Below are 21,513 nucleotides of genomic sequence, written 5' to 3' on the forward strand. Positions count from 1 at the left end.
GTTATGTTATGAAGTGTCATGATGTATTATTTTATTAATAATATAATTTATATAATCATCAACAAGTACTCCTTCGAATTTATTACATCGCCATTGTTATACGTTGAAAATGTAAATTTTCCGTCTGTCAGCTGGGAGGGAAACAAAACGATAACAGCAGATAATTATTTGAAGGAAAAAGTCGTTAATATTGTTAAGTTACTGAAAATGTCTAAGAAATGTCCAGATATCAATGGGCTCCCGATTAAAGATAGTGAGAATCTAAACAAACGCGTAGCAGGTAAGAAGAAATAAGAATATCCATTTCTGATACAGTTAGGCCTACTTGAGTTACAGTATGAGTATTTAGAGGGCCTAGTGATACGGATAGATCTACTACGTACTACTGTATCAATGATCAGTTAAGCTCATAAATGATTTAGTCTGTATAGACTCTCTTTTTCTGGGTTGTCACTCATAATGTCATATGCTGTGATTTGATTTTTTTTATTGCAACTAAATGAAGTTGGTTAATAATAGGCCTAGGCCTAAATGAAAAAATAATAGGCTAATAATAATTAAATAATACCGCTCATTTTATGAAATAAAATAATCATATTAAATTTAGATCGGCTCACTCTGTGCCCTGTAGGCTACTATATAATGTACGTCCTGCTTTATAAACTGCCATTAGGCGTACTACTAGTTTGAATAAGTCTGATCAACGTCAAAATCAATAGGGCTCCTACAAAATAAAACTGAAAAGAATCCATGACGAAATATATATATATCCTGGCTGTAGGCCTACCTACACGTATAATATGGTGAATGTAAATTGAAAATTTCGCTACTTTTGGTGTGCAGTATCTTGTGAAAGTACATGTATTACTTAGGGATCCTCTTTGTACATTGATTTTGATCGACAAAATAAAACTGAAAAGAATTCCTGAATACTGTTAAGTGAGAATAAGCAAATTTCGGTACATTGGGTGAATTTATAGTCATTCAATACAAAAACCATGGTGTAGTAAGAGGAAATATTCCAACAATCAATAGACTGACAATGAAAAGAATAAAAATAACAAAAGCCTAAGCCTTACATTGTAGTTTACAGTCACAATCTAGAATTAGAATTGAATTTAAATTTTGTAAAGAATGTAATTGGTCATTGAAACTGCCATTGCTGTTAGAAATATTGTTTCTTAGTGCATTAAAGTTGTCATTGTGGTTGGCTCTTGGTAGCTTCTTGGGGACATTTTCCGTTAAACTTTAAACATAGAGCAGAAAATTGCTATAATCAGTGTCTTCTCATTGGAAATGTTTAGAAATACAAGAATTCTATCACTATATTTTTTACTTATGTGCAAATTAGTTCTCAAATTTATAGTGTGCTTCCCGTCTTCATTAGCCCAGTATAGGAGCAGAACAGTAAGACGTTAAACCCCATTTCATTTCATTTTATAGTGTGCTTATTATCTAAATGTACATGTAGCGTAGCAGTTTAAACCAAGTATTTTTGTAGAACTATTGTAGGTACATTGTACATGTACAGAAATTGCTGAGAATTAAGATATAGAACTACAGACTTTTTCATATATTTAGTCATCCGTTTAATTGTCCCCCGCCTTTCGAAGAAAGCAGGGGACTATTAAAATGGGTTCGTCCGTCTGTCTGTCTGTCTGTCTGTCCGTCTGTCCGTCCGTCACACTTTTTGGGACACAATAACTCTCTTCCTAATTGAGCTAGAATGTTCAAACTTGGTGTATGTGTTTATTAGGTCAATGCCTTGATGGAGTTCGAAGATGAGCATTTTCCGCTTAGGGTAAGCAGAGATAAGCAATTTGATTGGTTGATGCTTTGGGACACGATAACTCTTTTCCTAATTGGGCTAGAATGTTCAAACTTGGTGTATGTGTTGATTAGGTCAATGCCTTGATGGAGTTCGAAGATGAGCATTTTCCGCTTAGAGTAAGCAGAGATAAGCAATTTGATTGGTTGATGCTTTGGGACATGATAACTTTTAATTGAGCTAGAATGTTCAAACTTGGTGTATGTGTTTATTAGGTCAATGCCTTGATGGAGTTCGAAGATGAGCATTTTCCGCTTAGGGTAAGCAGAGATAAGCAATTTGATTGGTTGATACTTTGGGGAACGATAACTCTCTTCCTAATTGAGCTAGAATGTTCAAACTTGGTGTATGTGTTGATTAGGTCAATGCCTTGATGGAGTTCGAAGATGAGCATTTTCCGCTTAGGGTAAGCAGAGATAAGCAATTTGATTGGTTGATGCTTTGGGACACGATAACTTTAGTTCTAATTAAGTGAGATTGATGAAACTTGGTGTATAGTTTCATTACAGTAATACCTTGACTAAGTTTGATAATGAGCATTTTCTGCTCAGGGTAAGCAGAGCGATACGCAATTTGATTGGTCGAGACTTTGGAAAACAATAACTCTCCTACTTTGATTGTCCCCCGCCTTTCGAAGAAAGCAGGGAACCATAAAATGGGTTCGTCCGTCTGTCTGTTTGTCTGTCTGTCTGTTCCGCTTATGGTAAGCAGAGATAAACAATTTGATTGGTTGATCTTCGAATTGAGTGAATGTTCATGCTTATTGTCCCCCGCCTTTCGAAGAAAGCAGGGAACTATTAAAATGGGTTCGTCCGTCTGTCTGTTTGTCTGTCCGTTCCGCTTAGGGTAAGCAGAGATAATCAATTTGATTGGTTGATGCTTTGGGACACTATAACTTTAGTTCTAATTAAGTAGATAAACAATTTGATTGGTTGATGCTTTGGGACACTATAACTTTAGTTGTCCCCCGCCTTTCGAAGAAAGCAGGGGACTATTAAAATGGGTTCGTCCGTCCGTCTGTCTGTCTGTCTGTCGGTCTGTCTATCCGTCTGTCTGTCCGTCACACTTTTTGGGACACAATAACTCTCCTTCTAATTGGGCTAGAATGTTCAAACTTTGTGTAGGTGTTTATGAGGCCGATGCCATGATAGAGTGTGAAGATAAGCATTTTCTGCTTATGGTAAGTAGAGATAACCAATTTGATTGGTTGATGCTTTGGGACACAATAACCTTAGTTCTAATTAAGTGAGAGTGATGAAACTTGGTGTTATAGTTTCATTACATCAATACCTTGACTAAGTTCGATGATGAGAGTTTCTGCTTAGGCTAAGGAGCAATAAGCATTTTGATTGGTCAAGACTTGGGAACATAACAACTCTGTTTCTAATTGAGATAGAATGATTAACATATCGAGCTAAAGCTAAGCAGAGATAAGCAAGTTCCTTGGTCGATGCTTTGGGACAAGATAACTTTGATTCTATCTGATAGAGAGTGATGAAACTTAGTGTATAGTTGATAATCAGTTTGATTGCTCGATACTTTTGAAAAAAATAGATGTGTGATTAATTTATATGTGTCATCTATTTATTTGGGGATTTCGGCGGGGGACATCAGCCTTACTGTTGGCTTGTTACATGTAGAATAGAGTTCTTAGTTTTTTCATTTCCCAGTTTTAGAATTATTTTTTTTATGACTAATAAATGTACATGTGAGGTCTAATACATGTACATGTACCATTTAGTTAGTACAATTGTCACATCAATAGATCAAAAGCTTCCTACAGTATACAGAGAGATATCTCTACCTACATATGCATTACAAATTATCAACTTTATAAACAGTTATGTGTTTGCAAGACATGAAATTTGGCAATGTCATTTACCATAAAATAACAATTACGGTGGTCTTATTCTTCACATTACATATATAGATGTCCACTAAACAAGTAATTGATACTACATGTACCGGTACATGTAATGTCATGTGTACACATAAACCCAGAATGTATTAAAAGCAAATACCAGTATCTGAGTTATGAAAATGGAACAAATTGTATTAAATCTGGTACATATTTATGATGATTTTCAATGAGCTCAGGAAACACTCAATCAATGCTAAGTTGTGTCACTCTAAAAGTATGAGTAGGTTCACAAATATGGCATAGGCTATAAATATTAATATAGGGAATAGGCCTACATAAATTTGTTTTCTTATTGAAAATGACAGTTATTTTACTATTATCAAACATTTATTAATCCCTGCTGATTGTAATTACTGCTATTTTTTTGTATTGTATGAGGCAGTTCTCTAGTGTGTTGTATAGAAATCATTAGTGGCTCATGGATAAGCTGTTTTCTCTACACAAGTGTACTTAGTTTCTATTGCTAAAATTAGGCCTCGTTCTGAGTCATGCCATGCCATGGCCATGTGTTTTGGGTATCAAAATAACTAGAAACAATAAATACATATGTAGTACTGTACTACGCTGTAATTTGGGGTGAAGAGGTGCATTTACTGCGTTATAGTTGAAATGTACAGAATTTGATTATTTCTGTATTTCCCCTATTTTTACTCCTGAATTTATTAATTGCACAGTCTATTTATATTTGAATAACCATGTAATCTGTTTACCATAAACTAAAGTGTAATTGGAAAAAGAAATGTTCACTAGACCAATCAAAATTGATCAATTTCTGTTTAGGTATTTTACTTTGCGTTTATTTACATACTTCCCAGTGTACATGTATTATATGGACATGTTGTAAAAATTAAAATTACTGGTACATGTATTTGACACTCAACTTTTAAATACACCATTTATCATTCACCAAGTCATGTTTGTTTGTGTACATGTATGTTTCTACTAGGAGAAAGTTTCCAGAATTTTTAGGTCTCCAGTCGTAGAAGAAAGCAGGAGACTTTTAAAAAGGCTCTGTCTGTCTGTCCATCACACTTTTTTGGAACACAAGTCTTGACATGTACCGGTAACTCTGCTTCTTGTTACATACACGAATATACCGTAAAGTCCGTAACTGAATGCTCTGACTGAATAAGGTGATAGCATTTTCTGCATAGGCAAAGCATTGATAAGCAACACAAGTGAGCATTATTAAAATCGATAATGAGCATTTTTTGCTCATGTTACTTAAGCACTTTAATTGGTCAAGACTCTCAAACAAGATACCAGTAACTTTTATTCAAATTGAGTGAGAGTGGTGAAACCTTGTGTGTATAGATGTCATCAATACTTTGACGAATTTCGATGATGGGCATATCCTGCATGTGTGTTGGCTAAGCAGAGATAGATGTAAGCAACACAATAACTCTGATAAATATGTAATTGAGTGAGAGTTTATTTATGGAAGTTACATGTATATAATGATCATTTCTGCTCAGATTAAGCACACTGAGCTACTTTGATTGGTTAAAACTTCCGAACACAATAAAACCTGGACCTGGGCCTGGGGTATAATTTCATTGAGTGAAGCACTTTGATTGGTTGAGTTTTTCAAACTTGGTGTATACACATGTACCGGTAGTTTCATTACATGTACCTTAACTAAGTTCTATAGTATGATAAGAATTTTCTGCTGCTACATGTACATGTACATGTAAGTAGAGACTTCAATTTAATTACTGTTGATTAAGACTTTGGGACACAGAGATAATTAAAGTAGACTATACAAACTGGGTGTAGATGTTCATCAGGTGAGTTTTTTGACCCAGTTTAATGATGAACATTCTCTGAGAAGGTGAAGCAGAGACAAACAATTGGATTAGTTGAGACGTTGGAACCAGATAACTTGAATTTTAATTGGGTGAGGGTGATGCAACTAGTTTCATAGATCAATATCTTGTTTACACTAGATGATTAATTTCCAGGATTCTTTAAACTACCATACTATAATTATTGATCTGGTATAAATATCAGTTGTGGTGCCAAGTTAATTTACAATTTTACACCATTATGATGACTTGTGTAATCTGTAAAAGTTCAACGATTGGTTGTGATGTTAAATATTTCTTCCATGAATTGAAATGGAGATTTTACAGAACTATACAAAGTTACCAGTCTACATATAACATGTTTGTGTAAGAAAATTATCTTTGGAAACTACACAACTACAATTACCTTCCATTACAAAAAAAAATCTGGACTAGGATCCTTTAGTCTTTATACAATCATAGAAATGATGGAGTGGCTAAAAATCATTCAATTCTACATGTAGATTTAGTTATGGATAACAATTTTATATTGGTTTCTCTATTGATTTCACATACATGTACCAATTTATATGTCTTTGAATTTAGATGGATGTAAAGAATTATAATTCTGCTACCGGTTACTTTTTCATACATGCCAACCACCTCATTTTTTAAGTTTTTTTTTAATGTACCGCTACTGTTTTTACATTAAAAAAGCACATATTTTTTAACTTTTGAGATACATTGTATGTGGATGATCTGGCTTGTGCCTTTTAAAAGAAACCATACGGCATACAGCCATTATAAATGATATGATAATTTGATCCATTTATCTTTTTGTAAATTTCAGGTCCAGTTTCCCCAGCATTTGCACCCACAACATTAAAATTTCCTAAACATATTCACACTGAAGTTGATGATAAATTAAATAAACTTGCTGATACAATCTTTAAGCGCAGTCAGATTGGTCCAGATCACACCCATAATGAAATATCGGCACCTTATGAAGTTTTACAATATCCTATTGAGGAGGAAGCGGACAGAACATACTACCAGAGAAAGTATAATTCTCAGGGGTAAGAATAGTCTAACCAGATCCTACTTTAGTTTCTTTTTCATTATATGTTGTTTACATTTACATGTACAGTACTGTCAAACTTTATATGTATGTTATTTGTGTTAAAAGTTACACTTCAATAAAAATGATATTTATCAATTACAGTTATTAAATTTAGACCTCAATTTGTAAACAGAGAATGATAATTAATTTAATTACAATCCAGAGTGAAATATAGTTTTAATTTTTTTAAATGTCTTAATGGATTTATGCATACATGTACATGTATATACACAGAATCTGTGCATCATTCTGATGGTGTGGATTCTTCAGATCTCCATACACATGTAGGTTAGGCTGGCCAAAATTAAGTCTGTCATTTCTCGTTTACATGTATGTAATGTTAACTATGTCAGCAGATCTTCTTTGATTGGCATTTAGTAATTGAACATATTAATACAAGGTACAATTTTATGGATACACAATTACTGAGTTTAAAACTAAGCGACGTTTTGACGAGGATACTCTTGTCTTTATCAAGCAAATGATACAGGTATGTGAATAGTAGGCAAATATATACAGAATATTATTATTATTATTATCATCATTTATATAGCGCACGCTTTCACAAAATGTGTTCAGATGCGCTGTACAATATATATTACATAAAAAACTATAAAAAAATAAAACATACGTTTAAAAATCTATAATAATTGTATAAAATTAAAACAGTAAAAATAAATCTATAAATCAAAAGTTTGTTTGAATAAAAGTGTTTTCAATTGCGATTTAAAACTCGATAAAGAGGTAGAACTTCTGAGAGTAAGTGGGAGCTTATTCCACAGTTTAGGGGCCTGCACTGTAAACGATCGTTCACCGTAAGTTTTCAGTCTAGCTGTTTTACAGACAAGTGAATAATGGTCACTTGAGGACCTCAATGTACGAGTAGGGGAATATCTAAAAGCGACGATAAATACAACGGTGCCATATGATTTAAACATTTAAAAGTTAAAAGAATGACCTTATATTGAATTCTAAAAACAATGGGTAACCAGTGAAGTTGAATTAAAATAGGGGTGATATGATCATTATGTTTACTTCTGGTAATGAGTCGAACTGCGGCGTTCTGAACCTTTTGCAATTTATCAGTGAGACGAGATGGTAAACCAATAAGTAACGGATTACATTGATCTAATCGTGATGTGACAAGCGCCTGAACAACAGTTTTGATGGACTCAACTGGCAAATTTTTACTGATTTTATTTATATTCCTCAGTTGAAAATAACAAGATCTGCAAATATTGCTAATTTGTTTCTCCATGGATAGTTCACTGTCAAAGATAACACCAATGTTACAGACTGAAGATGTTGGGATTATTTCATGCTCACCAACTAAGAGTGAAACACCTTTATCAAACTTAGATACTAAACTGTTTGATCCAAAAAGAATATATTCAGTCTTTTCGTCGTTCAGTTTAAGGAAATTGATTCCCATCCATACACGAATTTCAATAATACACTCTTCAATTTGATATTTTGATGTATTGAAATCTCCAGGCAGAGAGGGTTTAAACGACAGGTACAACTGAGTGTCATCTGCGTAAAGTTGGAACTGCAGACCATGTTTCTCAATAATTTTGGACAATGGGGTGGTGTATATGCTAAACAAAATTGGGCCTAAAACTGAGCCCTGCGGTACACCGAAGCTCAGATCTTTTTTGTCAGATTGTTTGTTGTGTATAATGACAGATTGGGAACGATTTGTTAAATAAGATTTAAGTAGTTCGAGAGCTAAACCAGTTACACCAAATTCACCAGCAAGTCGCGAGAACAGCACCTTGTGGTCAACTGTGTCAAATGCTGCAGAAAGATCTAAAAGCAGCAAAAACACACAGCTTTGATTATCAATGGACAAGAGAATGTCATTTTGTACTTTTAACAGTGCAGTTTCTGTGCTATGATATTGACGGTAGGCGCTTTGATAGGTGCTGAGAAGACTAAATTCAGATATATAACCAATCAATTGTTTTGCGATGCATTTCTCTAGAACTTTCGACACAAAACTTAGGTTGGATACCGGCCTATAGTTCTTGACTTGGTTTGGATCAAGCGAGGGTTTCTTAATGAGAGGGATTACATTGGCATGTTTATAGATATCTGGGAATGTTCCGGATCTAAACAAAGAGTTTATGATGTCACAAATAGTCAGGAGTAATACCGGAAGCTGATCTTTCAGTATCTGTGTTGGCAATGGGTCCAAGGCACATGATTTTGTTGCCATAGATTTGATGACACGAGAGATTTCGTCCTGAGACAATATTTCAAATCTGTCCAGAGCACTCGAAATGTTTTTCTCATGGTCATGAATGGAATTTTTATCAGTGAAATTATTCCTAATATTAAGAATTTTACTTTCAAAATATTCTGAGAATCGAGTTGGCAAGTCCAAATTATTTACGGAGGGTAATATTTTGACACCATGGTTGTGGTCAAGAAGAGAATTAACAACCATATAAAGTTCTTTAGAATTATTACTAGTTTCTATCTTGTCTTTATAATATGAAGCTTTTGAGTTTTCAATAAGACGCGTAACACTAACTTTTGCCGCGTGATAAATTTCCCTATGAACTACTAAACCTGTCTGTCGCCATTTTCTCTCCGCCCTATTACGCCCCCGTTTTGCCTCACGTATCTCTTCATTAAACCACACATTCCCTGGTCTGACCTTGATAGTTTTAGTCTGAATTGGAACAACCTGATCTAACACATACTGGATACATTCATTGAAATGAACAGCTTTTTGATGAACATTTTGTATCGATGCGGTTTCTGATATCCGAGAAAAATCCAATGACGATCTGAATTCGTCAGAATTCATTGATTTAAATTTACGATAAGTTATCTGTCTAGTAGAGATAGTAGCTCGTTTAATATTGAGGTTCATTGTAAGTGCGAAATGATCAGATAGAAGTTTATCCGTAACCTCCACATTATGAACTGATAACCCGTCTTCTCTAGTAAGGATGAGGTCCAAAATATGGCCACGAACATGGGTAGCAGTATTGACATGCTGTAACAAGGAATGGGATTTGATAACATCTTCAAACTGAACAGCCAATGAGTCGTCCTTCTTGTCCAGATGTATATTAAAATCACCGGTAATCAAAAGTTCAAGATTTGAGGTTGATAATTTGTTTAAGATATTCGAAAGACGAGTAAGAAAATTGTTTGAGGGCGGTTTTAAAAATCAGTGCTACACCACCACCTCTTCCTGTTAATCTGGGTTTATGAAGTATTGAATAACCCTTAGGTATCAGGGAAGATAGCACAGGGCCTTCGCTATCACCACTGAGCCATGTTTCGGTTACTGCGAATAGATCAAACTCATTTTCACAAATAAATCCGTTCAATTCAATTGATTTATTCCGCGCAGAACGAGCGTTTAGCAAACAAAGTTTTAGACCACATTCTTTACGTGAAGGTTCTTGCAACGCCTTCGGACAGTTTATTTGAATAAGGTTGCTTAAATTAGGTTTACCGGGAACAGCTCGGTCGTTTCCAAATGGGGGAGAAGTTATCACACTAATACAATGCTTTCTATTTTTTCCCGAGGAACACCCTCTCCTAGTTTTCTGAAAATTCGTTATGTTATTTGTAAGAGTTTTAAGATAGTCTATATGTGTCTTTTTAAGTGGGTTAAAGTCTCGCAAGGACAGCAGTTGGTCTCTTGAGTAAGTTAGACAACAGTTTTGGCGCTCATTCCTCGCCATAAATAAAATGTTGATTTGGCAGCAATTGTTCCCCATAAAAGTCAGAGTTGTCAGTAGTGAAACTTGTAAACACACTGCTAAATTTAGTAACGACCTAAACTCAGTCAGTGATTTCATGCTTGACTTGCCATTGCTGATCAGTTGAAATAATATAAAATTGTCAAATTCTTCAAAGTTAAAATACAACGTTACCACAAAACTGCATCATAAGATTCTCTGCTACATGAGAAACACACTGGTACCACTTTTATAAACAGGCAATATGATTTAATAGCTTAACTTTGTAAAATAGAACAGACACACAAAACTGAGAGCAGCCATAAGCGCATCATCATCAATATGATAAAGACGAGAGTATCCTCGTTGAAACTGTGTATCCATAAAATTGTACCTGTTGTTCATGTGTCCGCAGATAATTGCTGATTTTGTTTCTACTTCTATTACTGTCCCAATCTTTCTTTATATCCTAATTTTGAAATACCTTTGCAAATACTCATAATATTAGAATGCATTTTACCGTTGGCCCATAAATAAATATATATGTTGATTGTTGATTTAATCAAATATAAATATTTTTATTACAACAGAAGTGGAGGTAAAGGTGCCGATGGAGGTAGTCTTCTATCACCCTCACCATCACCAGTAGAAAGAGAGACTCTTATTAGACATCAGAGCATTGGTCATATTGATGTTGCCTTTGCCAATGCTGAAGAAGAGGAGGCTGAGTTCTTGACAGCTTTTCAGAGAATCTCTGTAAATGGAAATGAGATTAGTGGGGTAAAGAAATTCTTTTGGTTTCCAAATATTTTGGTACAGCAAAAATAAGGAAAGCTAAAACTAATTATAACTACCACAAGCATCATCTTCAAAAGCTGTACATAGATTAGCTACCTGTATCAATTATTTCCTTGCCATCTAAAGATGTCACATGCCAACCAGTTTGTACAGGACACTGCATGGAGAGATTTGTTGGACCGTACATTTGATGCTACAATAAGGCTAGTTAGTACCAAATCATGGTTTCTTTATTCTCTTACCAGCACTGTTTTATGTGCACATGTAAAAGACCTGTTCTAAACGCAGAAATATTATACATGTAAATGCAACTTTGAAATTAAATTCGCTAATCAAATATATTATAGGTACCATTGAATGATTTAGAGGAAGCTTCTAAAAGTCTTGTGAAAGCTTTGATGATTCGTGAAAAATATATGGCTGTGTCCAATCAGTACTTTCCTAAAGTTACAGCAAGATTTCTACAAAGCTTAGAAGACAAGGCAGAGTTTAATAAAATCAACTACTCAGGAGAGAAGAAAAGCATTTCAGGTTAGATCAAGAAATAGACTGTTCTTTATTAATATTTTAAGTACAAAGATCTATGTATTCTCATTTGCTTGGATATTTTTCAGTCATCAGACATTTATTGTAGGCTATGTTATATTTTCTAAGTCATATGGGGTGGTGGCTTGGTGCGTAAATTAAACCCTTAGATTTGATGAAGCTACATGTACACATACTTTCTTTTCGTTTTCAAACATTCTTGTTGCATGGAGCACTTACTGTTAGTATTAAAGTAAAAACTAAGAATACAATTTAATACAAACAATTTGACCCTTATATATATATATATATGTAGATATAGAATGATTTTCATTGTAATTGGCTGATCACTACTGTGTAACAGAAATGATTAAATGCTTTGCTAGATGAACACTATGTCTTAATGTAATGTCTGTTTCTGTATTATATTGGTTTAATGGCATAGGATATCAGTTGGGTGGCAAAAACATGCCTTATAAGTACATCACAGTGATGTGAAATATGGAAATTAATACCCCCCAAATACGTACACTATAACACTGAAGTTGGGGCCCCCACATGGCCCTATGGTGAAACCCTCATATGGGCTCCTATAACAATGACCTTTTACCACACTTTAGTGTAATTCACTGCATTTGGTGAAAGCTTACAATATAGATATCAACTGTTTTTAAGCACTGATGTATTTTGTTCAACTGTCCAGTTTTTCAGTGACAGTGTAATATGCATCATATTACAGGACAATGTTGCCATCCACAAATTTTACATACATGTGATAGAACTGGTTAAACACATTCCTAATGTAATTTTAACTATAGCGATCTGTTGTAGGATAGTTTCTCTATCTATAAATAAACATCATGTGATTAGGCTATACCAGAAAAAATTATAAATATTGTTTTTAAAAAATGAGTTTTTCTTACATGTATATTGTCAGTTTTGAACTGATATCCTCCATGTTTGTACATGTAGCTCAGTGGTTCTCAACCTTTTTTTACCAACGGCACACCTTGGAACACATGTAAGAATAGCGGCACACCTCGCTAAATATATGAAAAATATTTGGATTTTTCAAAATAAAAACATGGTACATGTAAGTCAGATGGAATACTACTGTAGATAAAGACTAGTCATAGACACATAGAATGACTCAAACTAAGTGAAGAAAAACACAGCTGTGAACTTATCAGTAAACACCAGTGAATACTCAATTGGGATCACATGGTTTTTCACATTTTCTTAGTGGCCGTTCAAAATTTCGCGACACACTTAGGAAGATCTTGCGGCACACTGGTTGAGAATCACTGATGTAGCTATTGCCATTCTATACTTTAGTTGGTAACACTAACTGATATACTTTATTTGCGTCGCTTCCAGAATATTCAAATTGTTGTTACAGATCAACTGTACCAAAGATGAATATTATGAATCCATTTAACAATTCTTATCACATGTTATAATATTGGTAGATGGTGGCATTGTCTTTTGACAATGAAATGCGACACAAAATATATATCAATCTCCCCTAGTACTAATGAACAATATTTCGAATAGTTATGTGCTAATGTTACAATGTACAATTCAGATTTGGGGGCTGGAGAGATTGGTTCTAATTTTACTTTAGATATATAAATGCACTGCATAAAATTATAGAAATACTTTGTAGCTTATTTACTAATTACTGTTCTGGTTGTTAAGATGGTTTCCATACTTGTTCTGTAGTCACACTATTTTCGTATTATTCTTTTTTTTTAATTGACTTACATTTTGTTGTAAGATCTCAATTTTTATTAACAACACAATTATTTTTAGAATTTGTTTATTTTTTTTGTGTTTCTGGCTATATTTACAGTAGAAGATGACAACGATGGTGTTATGTATTATGACCACCGAGGTGATCAGTCGTCTCTAGTCACTCCTCTTATTCAATGATTGATTAATTGCCACTCTTAATTAACTGTGTGTTTTTCTGTAGTAGAAAGAATAACATTTGTTTGGCAAAAAATTAACCAATATGTAATAATGATTTTTTGAAGTGTGTCATGCCATGGGTGGGGTGCTGTGATTCCAATATTAATATGGACACCATTCCTCAGATTTTAATCATTGACACCTTCACCTTATGTTGCATGTGAACACAGTTTTGTAATTACCATGGTTTTTATGGCCACACCTCTTGGCATGACCCTAACCTGTATTTTTGAAAGAGAATATTAAGATGTAGCTTTATTTTCAGAAAATTGTCAGTTTGAGGTAATTTCTCAAAATCGCCGATAAACCGAGAGAACTTTCATACTGGACCCATAATACAATAATTGGAAAATTATGTGCCCCCAGTAAAATACATAGTGTATCTGAAAGTACATGTATACTGGTTTATGGAATGGCCAGCAATACTGCTAGTGAAATAATATACTCTAATTAAATAATAAGCCTACAATAAATTAAACAAGTTAATTATTAGAGAGCTTCAACCACTATGCTTGTCATTGCTACATGTATGTCAGGCCCAGTTCTCATCCATTCATTATCTTGCAAATGTTCTAAATAATAGCAGCCATATATATATCTTAATATTTGTAGAATGCAAACTGAGGTTCTTTTGAACTATCTTGTAAAATACATGTATAGATATTTTCCATAATAGTTTAAATTATATTTTCCAATTGACGTCTAAGTATTTATGATCGCAAATATATTGATAGCAATAGTCACAAAATCAAATCACAGTCAACATGGATTGCTTTTAGGAGTTTGAGGGATGTTGGGGGGGGGGGGGGGGAGGAGAGGAGATTTGGCAAGGATCTATATTATCTGTCAAATTCATCTTATTCTATTCTTTCTCTACAAAGTCAGACATTTTGAAATTTTTCTGTAAGAATAAATTCCAATGTTAGCCCATTTGCTTCAGAAGTCTAATAGGATACGTGATTTGTTTGACATTCTCTAGTCAAGAAAAATAATGATGTATATATATCAGGATAGTTACCATTGTATAAATAATTTATTATATAAATATACTGGTACAAGTCAATAAGTAATAAGACTCCACCTCTATTAATTCAGTCATAATTTCTAAAAGATTGTGTAAATATAGTCAAAGAAATGTGATATTTATATGGCTTACATTATATACTGTCTTACTATAAATAATCCTTGAAAATGATTCAAGTGAACTAGTAATATATCAACTCAAGCTGCATGTATCTTGACATCAATGATGTTACCATTCAAAAGGAAACTCAAAAGATTGATTGTTTTACTGCAACAATATATATACAAATCTACATTAAAATAATTTATCACTTTGAAAATATTTTTGTCAGACATGTTAATGCATAATAAAGCTGAATAAATATGTTGGTACGGAAATACAGGCTTTCAAAATATGTCAAAACTTTCAACTGCTGATATCTTCAGATATGAAACAAAAAGTGAATTCTTTGTTAGAAATGTAAATATTGACTCAATAATAAATAAGCCTTTTGAACAGAATAAATTTAATACTTAAAAAATTGAAAAGTTTGACGATACGTATATGTGAAGTGGATCAAATGATTGAATAAACAGACCTGTTACACAAATAATTTAAACAGTGGCTGTATTGTATTAAATTACAAGGTAAATGGTTGATATACATTTTCTGATAGATGAAAAAAAAAAGATTAAAGGAGTACTATTCAAAACCTAACTGCAGATAGATCTTTTACCTGTTCGTTCGTTCGTTCTTGGTGTTTAACGTCTACTTCCACATAAGTGATCTTTAACCTGTACTATCAATTTGTTTATATAGGACCTCAGTTTTTATAACAATGACAACTAGACACACAGGCTCCATCTCAGAAAAATATCAACCAGGCTTTTCAAACCCCTAAAAGTTTTTCTTAGCTCACACCTGGTTTCGAACCCAGGATAATGATCACTGATAGACTGGGAAATTCACAACAAATATTATCATTGTTATTATCATTTGTTCTTTTCATTTATTAATATTATTATCATTATTTGTCATTGCTACTTTACTGCTTTGTGTATTTAATATTATTATTTTCATCCAATGGACTATCATAATATTCATCATCTTATTATTGTTAAAGGAGATGATTCACTTATTTTTTGTATAGAAAATCTTGACAGCTGCTAGAATCAACTTTCTAGATGCTTTCATTCAAATGAAAACTGAATAAAAGAATGCATTCAGAAGCAGAAATAAGGATCATCAATTTGAAAGGGTAGAAACATTAGTTATAGTTAATTTGACACAAACTAAATCTTGTAGTAATGATTACATCAGTGACACATTTCTTTATTTATTTAAAATGCATTATGTAAGATTTAGGTAAAGATAACAAAAACTGAATATATTAGAACATGATAACTCAGCTTCTGAATAAAAATTCATAATGTAAGCTTCATATAAAGAGCTGATTGTTCTTGCTATAATAGTTTAGAAATAGATAATAAAAAATGAATATGTTGAAAGTTTCATTCAAATTACTTTATTTTATTCTGGGCAATTTTATGACTGTTTGACGATGTAGGATAGCAACAGTACTTGAAAACCAAGACTAACTTTTGATTATCCATTTTGATATTAAATGATTTGGTTGATGGTTCACTAACAAGATCTTGGTTTCGAAAGTCCCTAGTTTGCCTTTGTCAGTGGCAAAAGAGTGAGTTAGCCAGTATAATCATTGGCGTGCTTGTAAAAGAATCTTTGACAGTTGGAATTTGATCAAGAGTAATAAGCACACTCATTAGCGTATGCTCATCTTCGCTTGCCAGGTTTTCAGAAATAGATGGAGCAACTCCTTTAAAATCATCCAAACACACCACACTGGTTAAAAATTTTGTTAATTTTTGTATCCATTCACATTTGCTTACCAAATGGTACATCATAGAGCTGATGATATGTTATATTTCAGAAAGTGGACAGCAGACATTTAATCGTGTGAGCCTTAAAGGTGGGAATAGTATCATGGTTACATGACAATTAGCTCCTTTCATGATTTCATATTTTACCATTAATTGTTAACCCACTAATAAAATAATGTTCTATTGTGTGTTTCTTATTAATATAATCGCACTAATTGATTAATGGTGTTAGGAAACTATATTTATCATTTCAGAATGTAATTAATAATGTTTAATGTAGTCATAAATTATTAAATATACATGTATAAGAATATGAAGGTGGCTGTTTATTTGAATGGAGTTTGTAAAGCTGATTCATTAAAGTGGCATTATTAAGCTTATGTCAGTTGGTATAATTTACTGTCATTAATCAGCCTTTAATTATACTAATTGCTGAATATACATATTGATTTAGAAACTGTAGCATTTCATGCCCTGTTATATGATTAGATGTAAGCAAATGGTTGCAAACTAATTTAAAAAGTGGGGTTTTAAATTACTTATTTGAAAATTTATTATGGATACAGTAAGCTGTAAATGGCCATAATATATTATATTTTGACACTATGCAAAGATTTGACATGATTTGAGGTATAGGGATTGAAAACAATGTTGCTACTTTAATGAAGGGAAAATGAATGCCCTTTATAAGCATTCCTTTTTTTAAAATTCGAAATCATTTCTAATTTTGATTAAAATTTAATACTGTGCACTGTCATCAGCCCCTGTCTGCCGATGTGTCATCTACAATTCATCAAAATAGATTTTGAGGAAAATGTATCAACAATTTAGCTTGATAAGATTAAAGGCATAGATAGTAATCATCATCATATCACCATGGTAAACAACATTCTCAGTAATGTAGCGTCACAAAGCAACTGACTTTGTGGAATGCTAGGACATCTTGACTGATGTGGGGTGTATGTTTCGTTGCAATGCAGTGTATGCTTTTATTTACTTAAGTGTAAATAAAAGCAATTTTAAATTTCAATATAAAGTCAAAGTCCAAAAGTATGCATTTGACTTCCATAAGGTTATGATTTCAATATTATTAGACTAAAAGATATCTGACGCTTTCCTTTTTTCTTGTTAAATTTGTTTTATTGGAGCAAATTGTCATGTGACCTGCTTACAGATCCACTCTTTCTCATCTCCCTTTTTTACTGCTGAAAAAATTTGTTGCTTATTGCTATGAATATAGAAAATACATTAGAAATAGCATATAAAAATTACATTATTATTTTCTACCAGGCTCAGAAAAAATATATTCAACTTTCTGAAATAATTATTAGTTGTAGGCACATGATGGGTAATAAATATTGTAAGAAATTCAAGATGTTAAAAATATATATACTGGACAATGGGCAATTATTTATTTAGCATAATGGTGAGCCACAGATTGCATGATAACCAAATCTTCAGTTTTCTGGTTACTGGGTTTTTCCTGCTACAAAATCCCAATCCCCCTTAAATATCACATGTTTGGGCTCTTTTAATATCTATTGAGAATAAAGTACATTCAATGTACCGTACTACAATGTATTTGAAACATCAACAACCCTTGGAAAATTTCTGGCATGTTTATCTGAAAGGCCTGAGTTTCAAAGAATAAGCTAAGCATTTTATGAAGATAGATCTACCATTTTCTGCTTAAACAACTTTGAAACTGTTTCTATTTAAATAACTTAACGACATGTAGTAACATCTGGGTGATTGTTGCCCCCAGGTTAACTGCTACCAAGTAGTTTGACTTCTGAAATCCAAGTTCAGAGCATTCCTACAACACCTGTACATGTAGTAATGGGTGTCATACATATGAAAGGGCTTGGTAACCCTTTTAAGAACACCTATTAGTACTACTTTTCATTTATAACTACTCTTGTTTTGTTGTATTTGCCCGTTTAGAAAAATATAGGCAATGTACAACATTCATGCTAAACTGGTATTACGATATGTACTGCCACCTATTTGTATTACATTTATCTATCTATATGTATAAGGATTTGTAAAATAATCCATCTATGTTCACATTTCAGATTTTTTATTTACTATGCAAGACAAAAAAATATATTCTTAAAACAGGCCACACAATTCTATTTCTGCTGTGTCTATTTATTGAACAAATCTTTTGTTTGTCTTAATATATAGGCAGATTTAGTAAATCAATAATAATTGCTGAAATTGGAAGCTTGTATTTATTTTATCTTTACTGTTGCTCTTGTCAATGACAAATGAATTCAGGAAAAAAAGTAGTGCTAGATTGTAGATTTAAATTGAATTCTTTTAGCCAGTTTTTGCAGTGAATGTAGATATAGATTTTTTATATCGTTTTTATTCTTTGAGTTTGCCCTGATTTGTTAAATTCATTTAAATTTTTCATTATCAAATGATTTTAAGTTTATGAAAAGTAATGAAAAATACAAATTTCTGACAATTTAATAATAATTGTGTATATTTATTTTAATTTTTATATTAAAGTCTTTATAATTAAAAGCAATTTTAAAGTTTAAAGCAAATTTTTAGATTTTTTTTAGATCAGTGGTAGTGGAGTATTTGTTAAATAATAACTGGTAATGTTATCTTTTTCAGATCACCCAATCCATGCTCCTCCGATGTCTGGGGATCCATTCAGTTTTCAGTTTGTGGAAAGTGTGCATTGTAAACTGAAAATGAAACAAGGTGTTGTGTATGTGTATAAAGATGAGGAATCATTACAGAAACAACAGCCAATTGATCTACCTTATGTTGATTTAAAATCTTTCTTAGCAGATCAAAATTTAATGTATGCCTTTATAAGTGATGGTCCATTGTAAGTAAAATGGCTTGTCCAATCTTTTTATATGCCAACATTGAAATCTGGTCAGATGTCTTCGCCCCTGTCTGTCAATCCGTCTGGCATCCACAATTGCTTTTGGGCGTTCTAAAGGCTAAAGTAAATATCCGATTGACTTCAAATTTATACATAGTGTTAAGATGATGAGACGAAAACTATTGATGTACAGTGTTTATGGTCATGAAGCCTATAGATTTTCAAATACTTACTGCCAGAGTTATGGCCATTGATCACTTTGAAAAATCTTGTGAATGCTCAAAGAGATCTAATCTGATTAAAACACAGATCCTAATTCGTTATGTTTTTTGTAGTTTAAAATATCATTTTACTTGTTTGCTAGAGTTGTTAAATAACCCGCGTTCTGGTTAATGTGAGGGATAAACCAAGCAAATGGTCTGTTGCGTCGAGTTCTTATTGTCTGAGATGGGGAACTGTGGGTTGACGGTATAGGGTCACAAGCTGCTAGCATGACCCCTGACACGATTCCCCCACTACAACCTGTCAGATCTCCATGTATTGCAGGCCAATGAAAGTGCAATAAAGGAAACGAAATATCAGATTGTAACTATGATGTAAGAGACCAAAGTTTTAGCAAAGGAGGCGGGGGTAAACAAATCCTAAATATACTTACTTAATGGTTCTATCTGCCTCTTAATCAGTTTTTAGTGTCTTGTAATGCTTTCATTACCGACAGAGAAATAATACATAAGATAACTCCGTGATCTTCTAGGACGGCGTAGCTGCTTTTGGCGTATGTTTCGTTGGCGAGCTGTTTATCTTTTATACATTTCCTCTGTATCGATTCAACCTTTGAAATGAATTGTAAATATTCTCAAGGGTTCACCATTTTTAACAGATGGACATTAAAACCATAACTTCAAATATTTTGTTTCAGGAAATCGTTCTGTTATCGTCGATTGTCGTATCTGTCCGCCAAATACCAACTCCATTTATTAGTGAATGAGTTAAAAGAATCTGCACTACAGAAAGAAGTTCCTCATCGTGACTTTTACAATATTAGAAAGGTAAATTTAAAATAGATTTTTAATGGAATTTGTCTAATTCTTTATATAGATATCTGGTCATTGTTAAATAATATGAAGACAGCTGTTGTTAATGGTATAATTATTTACACTTATAAACATTTACAAAGTCGAATCATTAATTAGTGAATAGAACATTATATTATTATAAAACAAGTTGTCAAACCGAATTCAACATTTTATTCTAGCATAACAATACTAAAATGCACAAATATATAACAAGCCTTTATTTAGCAAGTTATTTGGCCTGTCTGTGTTATTATCTAAAACTAAGTCAATTTATATATAAATCAGTTTTAGTATATCTTGAATTACTGGGGTATGCTAGACTAAAATGTTGAATCTAGTTTGTCAGTTTTTATTTTGGTGAAAATAAACTATGGTATATAATATTTATATTTTGACGGGTCTCTCATAACATTGACAATGTTCTGTCCAAATAAAATTCCAGACCTGTTTGTGTTTTATCTCCACAAAATAACTTGTCAACAATGAATATTATATGTGGTTTTAAAAACAAGAGAATCATCGTTGTACAAGTCTTTATTTGAGAAATCGCCTCTTGTAGTATTTCATGATGCTATAGGTGAGACGAAGAAAGTCATCCTTTTTCGACTTTTGTTAATTTTATTCTGTTTTCTTTTTTACATATATTCCAGTTAATAAATATTTTAACACCTATTTTTAGGTTGATACTCACGTCCATGCTTCATCTTGTATGAATCAAAAACATCTTCTACGATTTATTAAAAAGAAGATGAAAATGGAACCCAAGGTTGTAGTGTGTAAGACTAGAGAAAATAAAGAGATGACTTTAGAGGAGGTAAACTGTGAATATCTTCTATACATATATTATTTAGGTGATAACCATTACAATAGCATAAACACTAAAAAAAATGGATATCTCATAAGAAAAATGAATATTAAAGACTCCATTTTTGTTAAAGAAAATTTATTTTCATTAATTAATGGAGAATGTCATCCAAGTCCTTGTTTGATATCAAATATATCATCACAATGATGTCACTCAGATAAATAATCCA

At 32.7% G+C, this 21,513-nt stretch overlaps 1 protein-coding gene across 5 annotated transcripts in view; it reads left to right on the forward strand.

Moving 5' to 3' along the window:
- The first annotated feature begins 103 nt into the window (after positions 1-103).
- LOC126831459 (AMP deaminase 2) overlaps positions 104-21,513 on the forward strand; it is a 37,421-nt gene continuing 16,011 nt past the window's right edge. For 2 of the 5 annotated variants that reach the window (XM_050561959.2, XM_056103163.1), the window contains exons 1-8: positions 104-280; positions 6,384-6,609; positions 10,948-11,137; positions 11,503-11,686; positions 13,533-13,574; positions 19,184-19,403; positions 20,323-20,452; positions 21,159-21,293. In XM_050561959.2, coding sequence (XP_050417916.1) covers positions 208-280; positions 6,384-6,609; positions 10,948-11,137; positions 11,503-11,686; positions 13,533-13,574; positions 19,184-19,403; positions 20,323-20,452; positions 21,159-21,293 — 1,200 coding nt within the window. In that variant the 5' untranslated portion in view covers positions 104-207. Of the gene's footprint in view, positions 281-6,383; positions 6,610-10,947; positions 11,138-11,502; positions 11,687-13,532; positions 13,575-16,605; positions 16,645-19,183; positions 19,404-20,322; positions 20,453-21,158; positions 21,294-21,513 lie in introns of all 5 variants that reach the window. The other 3 variants (XM_050561962.2, XM_056103164.1, XM_050561960.2) reach the window with 2 other exon arrangements.

This window comes from Patella vulgata, chromosome 9 (assembly GCF_932274485.2).
Source record: "Patella vulgata chromosome 9, xgPatVulg1.2, whole genome shotgun sequence".
NCBI lineage: Eukaryota > Metazoa > Mollusca > Gastropoda > Patellidae > Patella > Patella vulgata.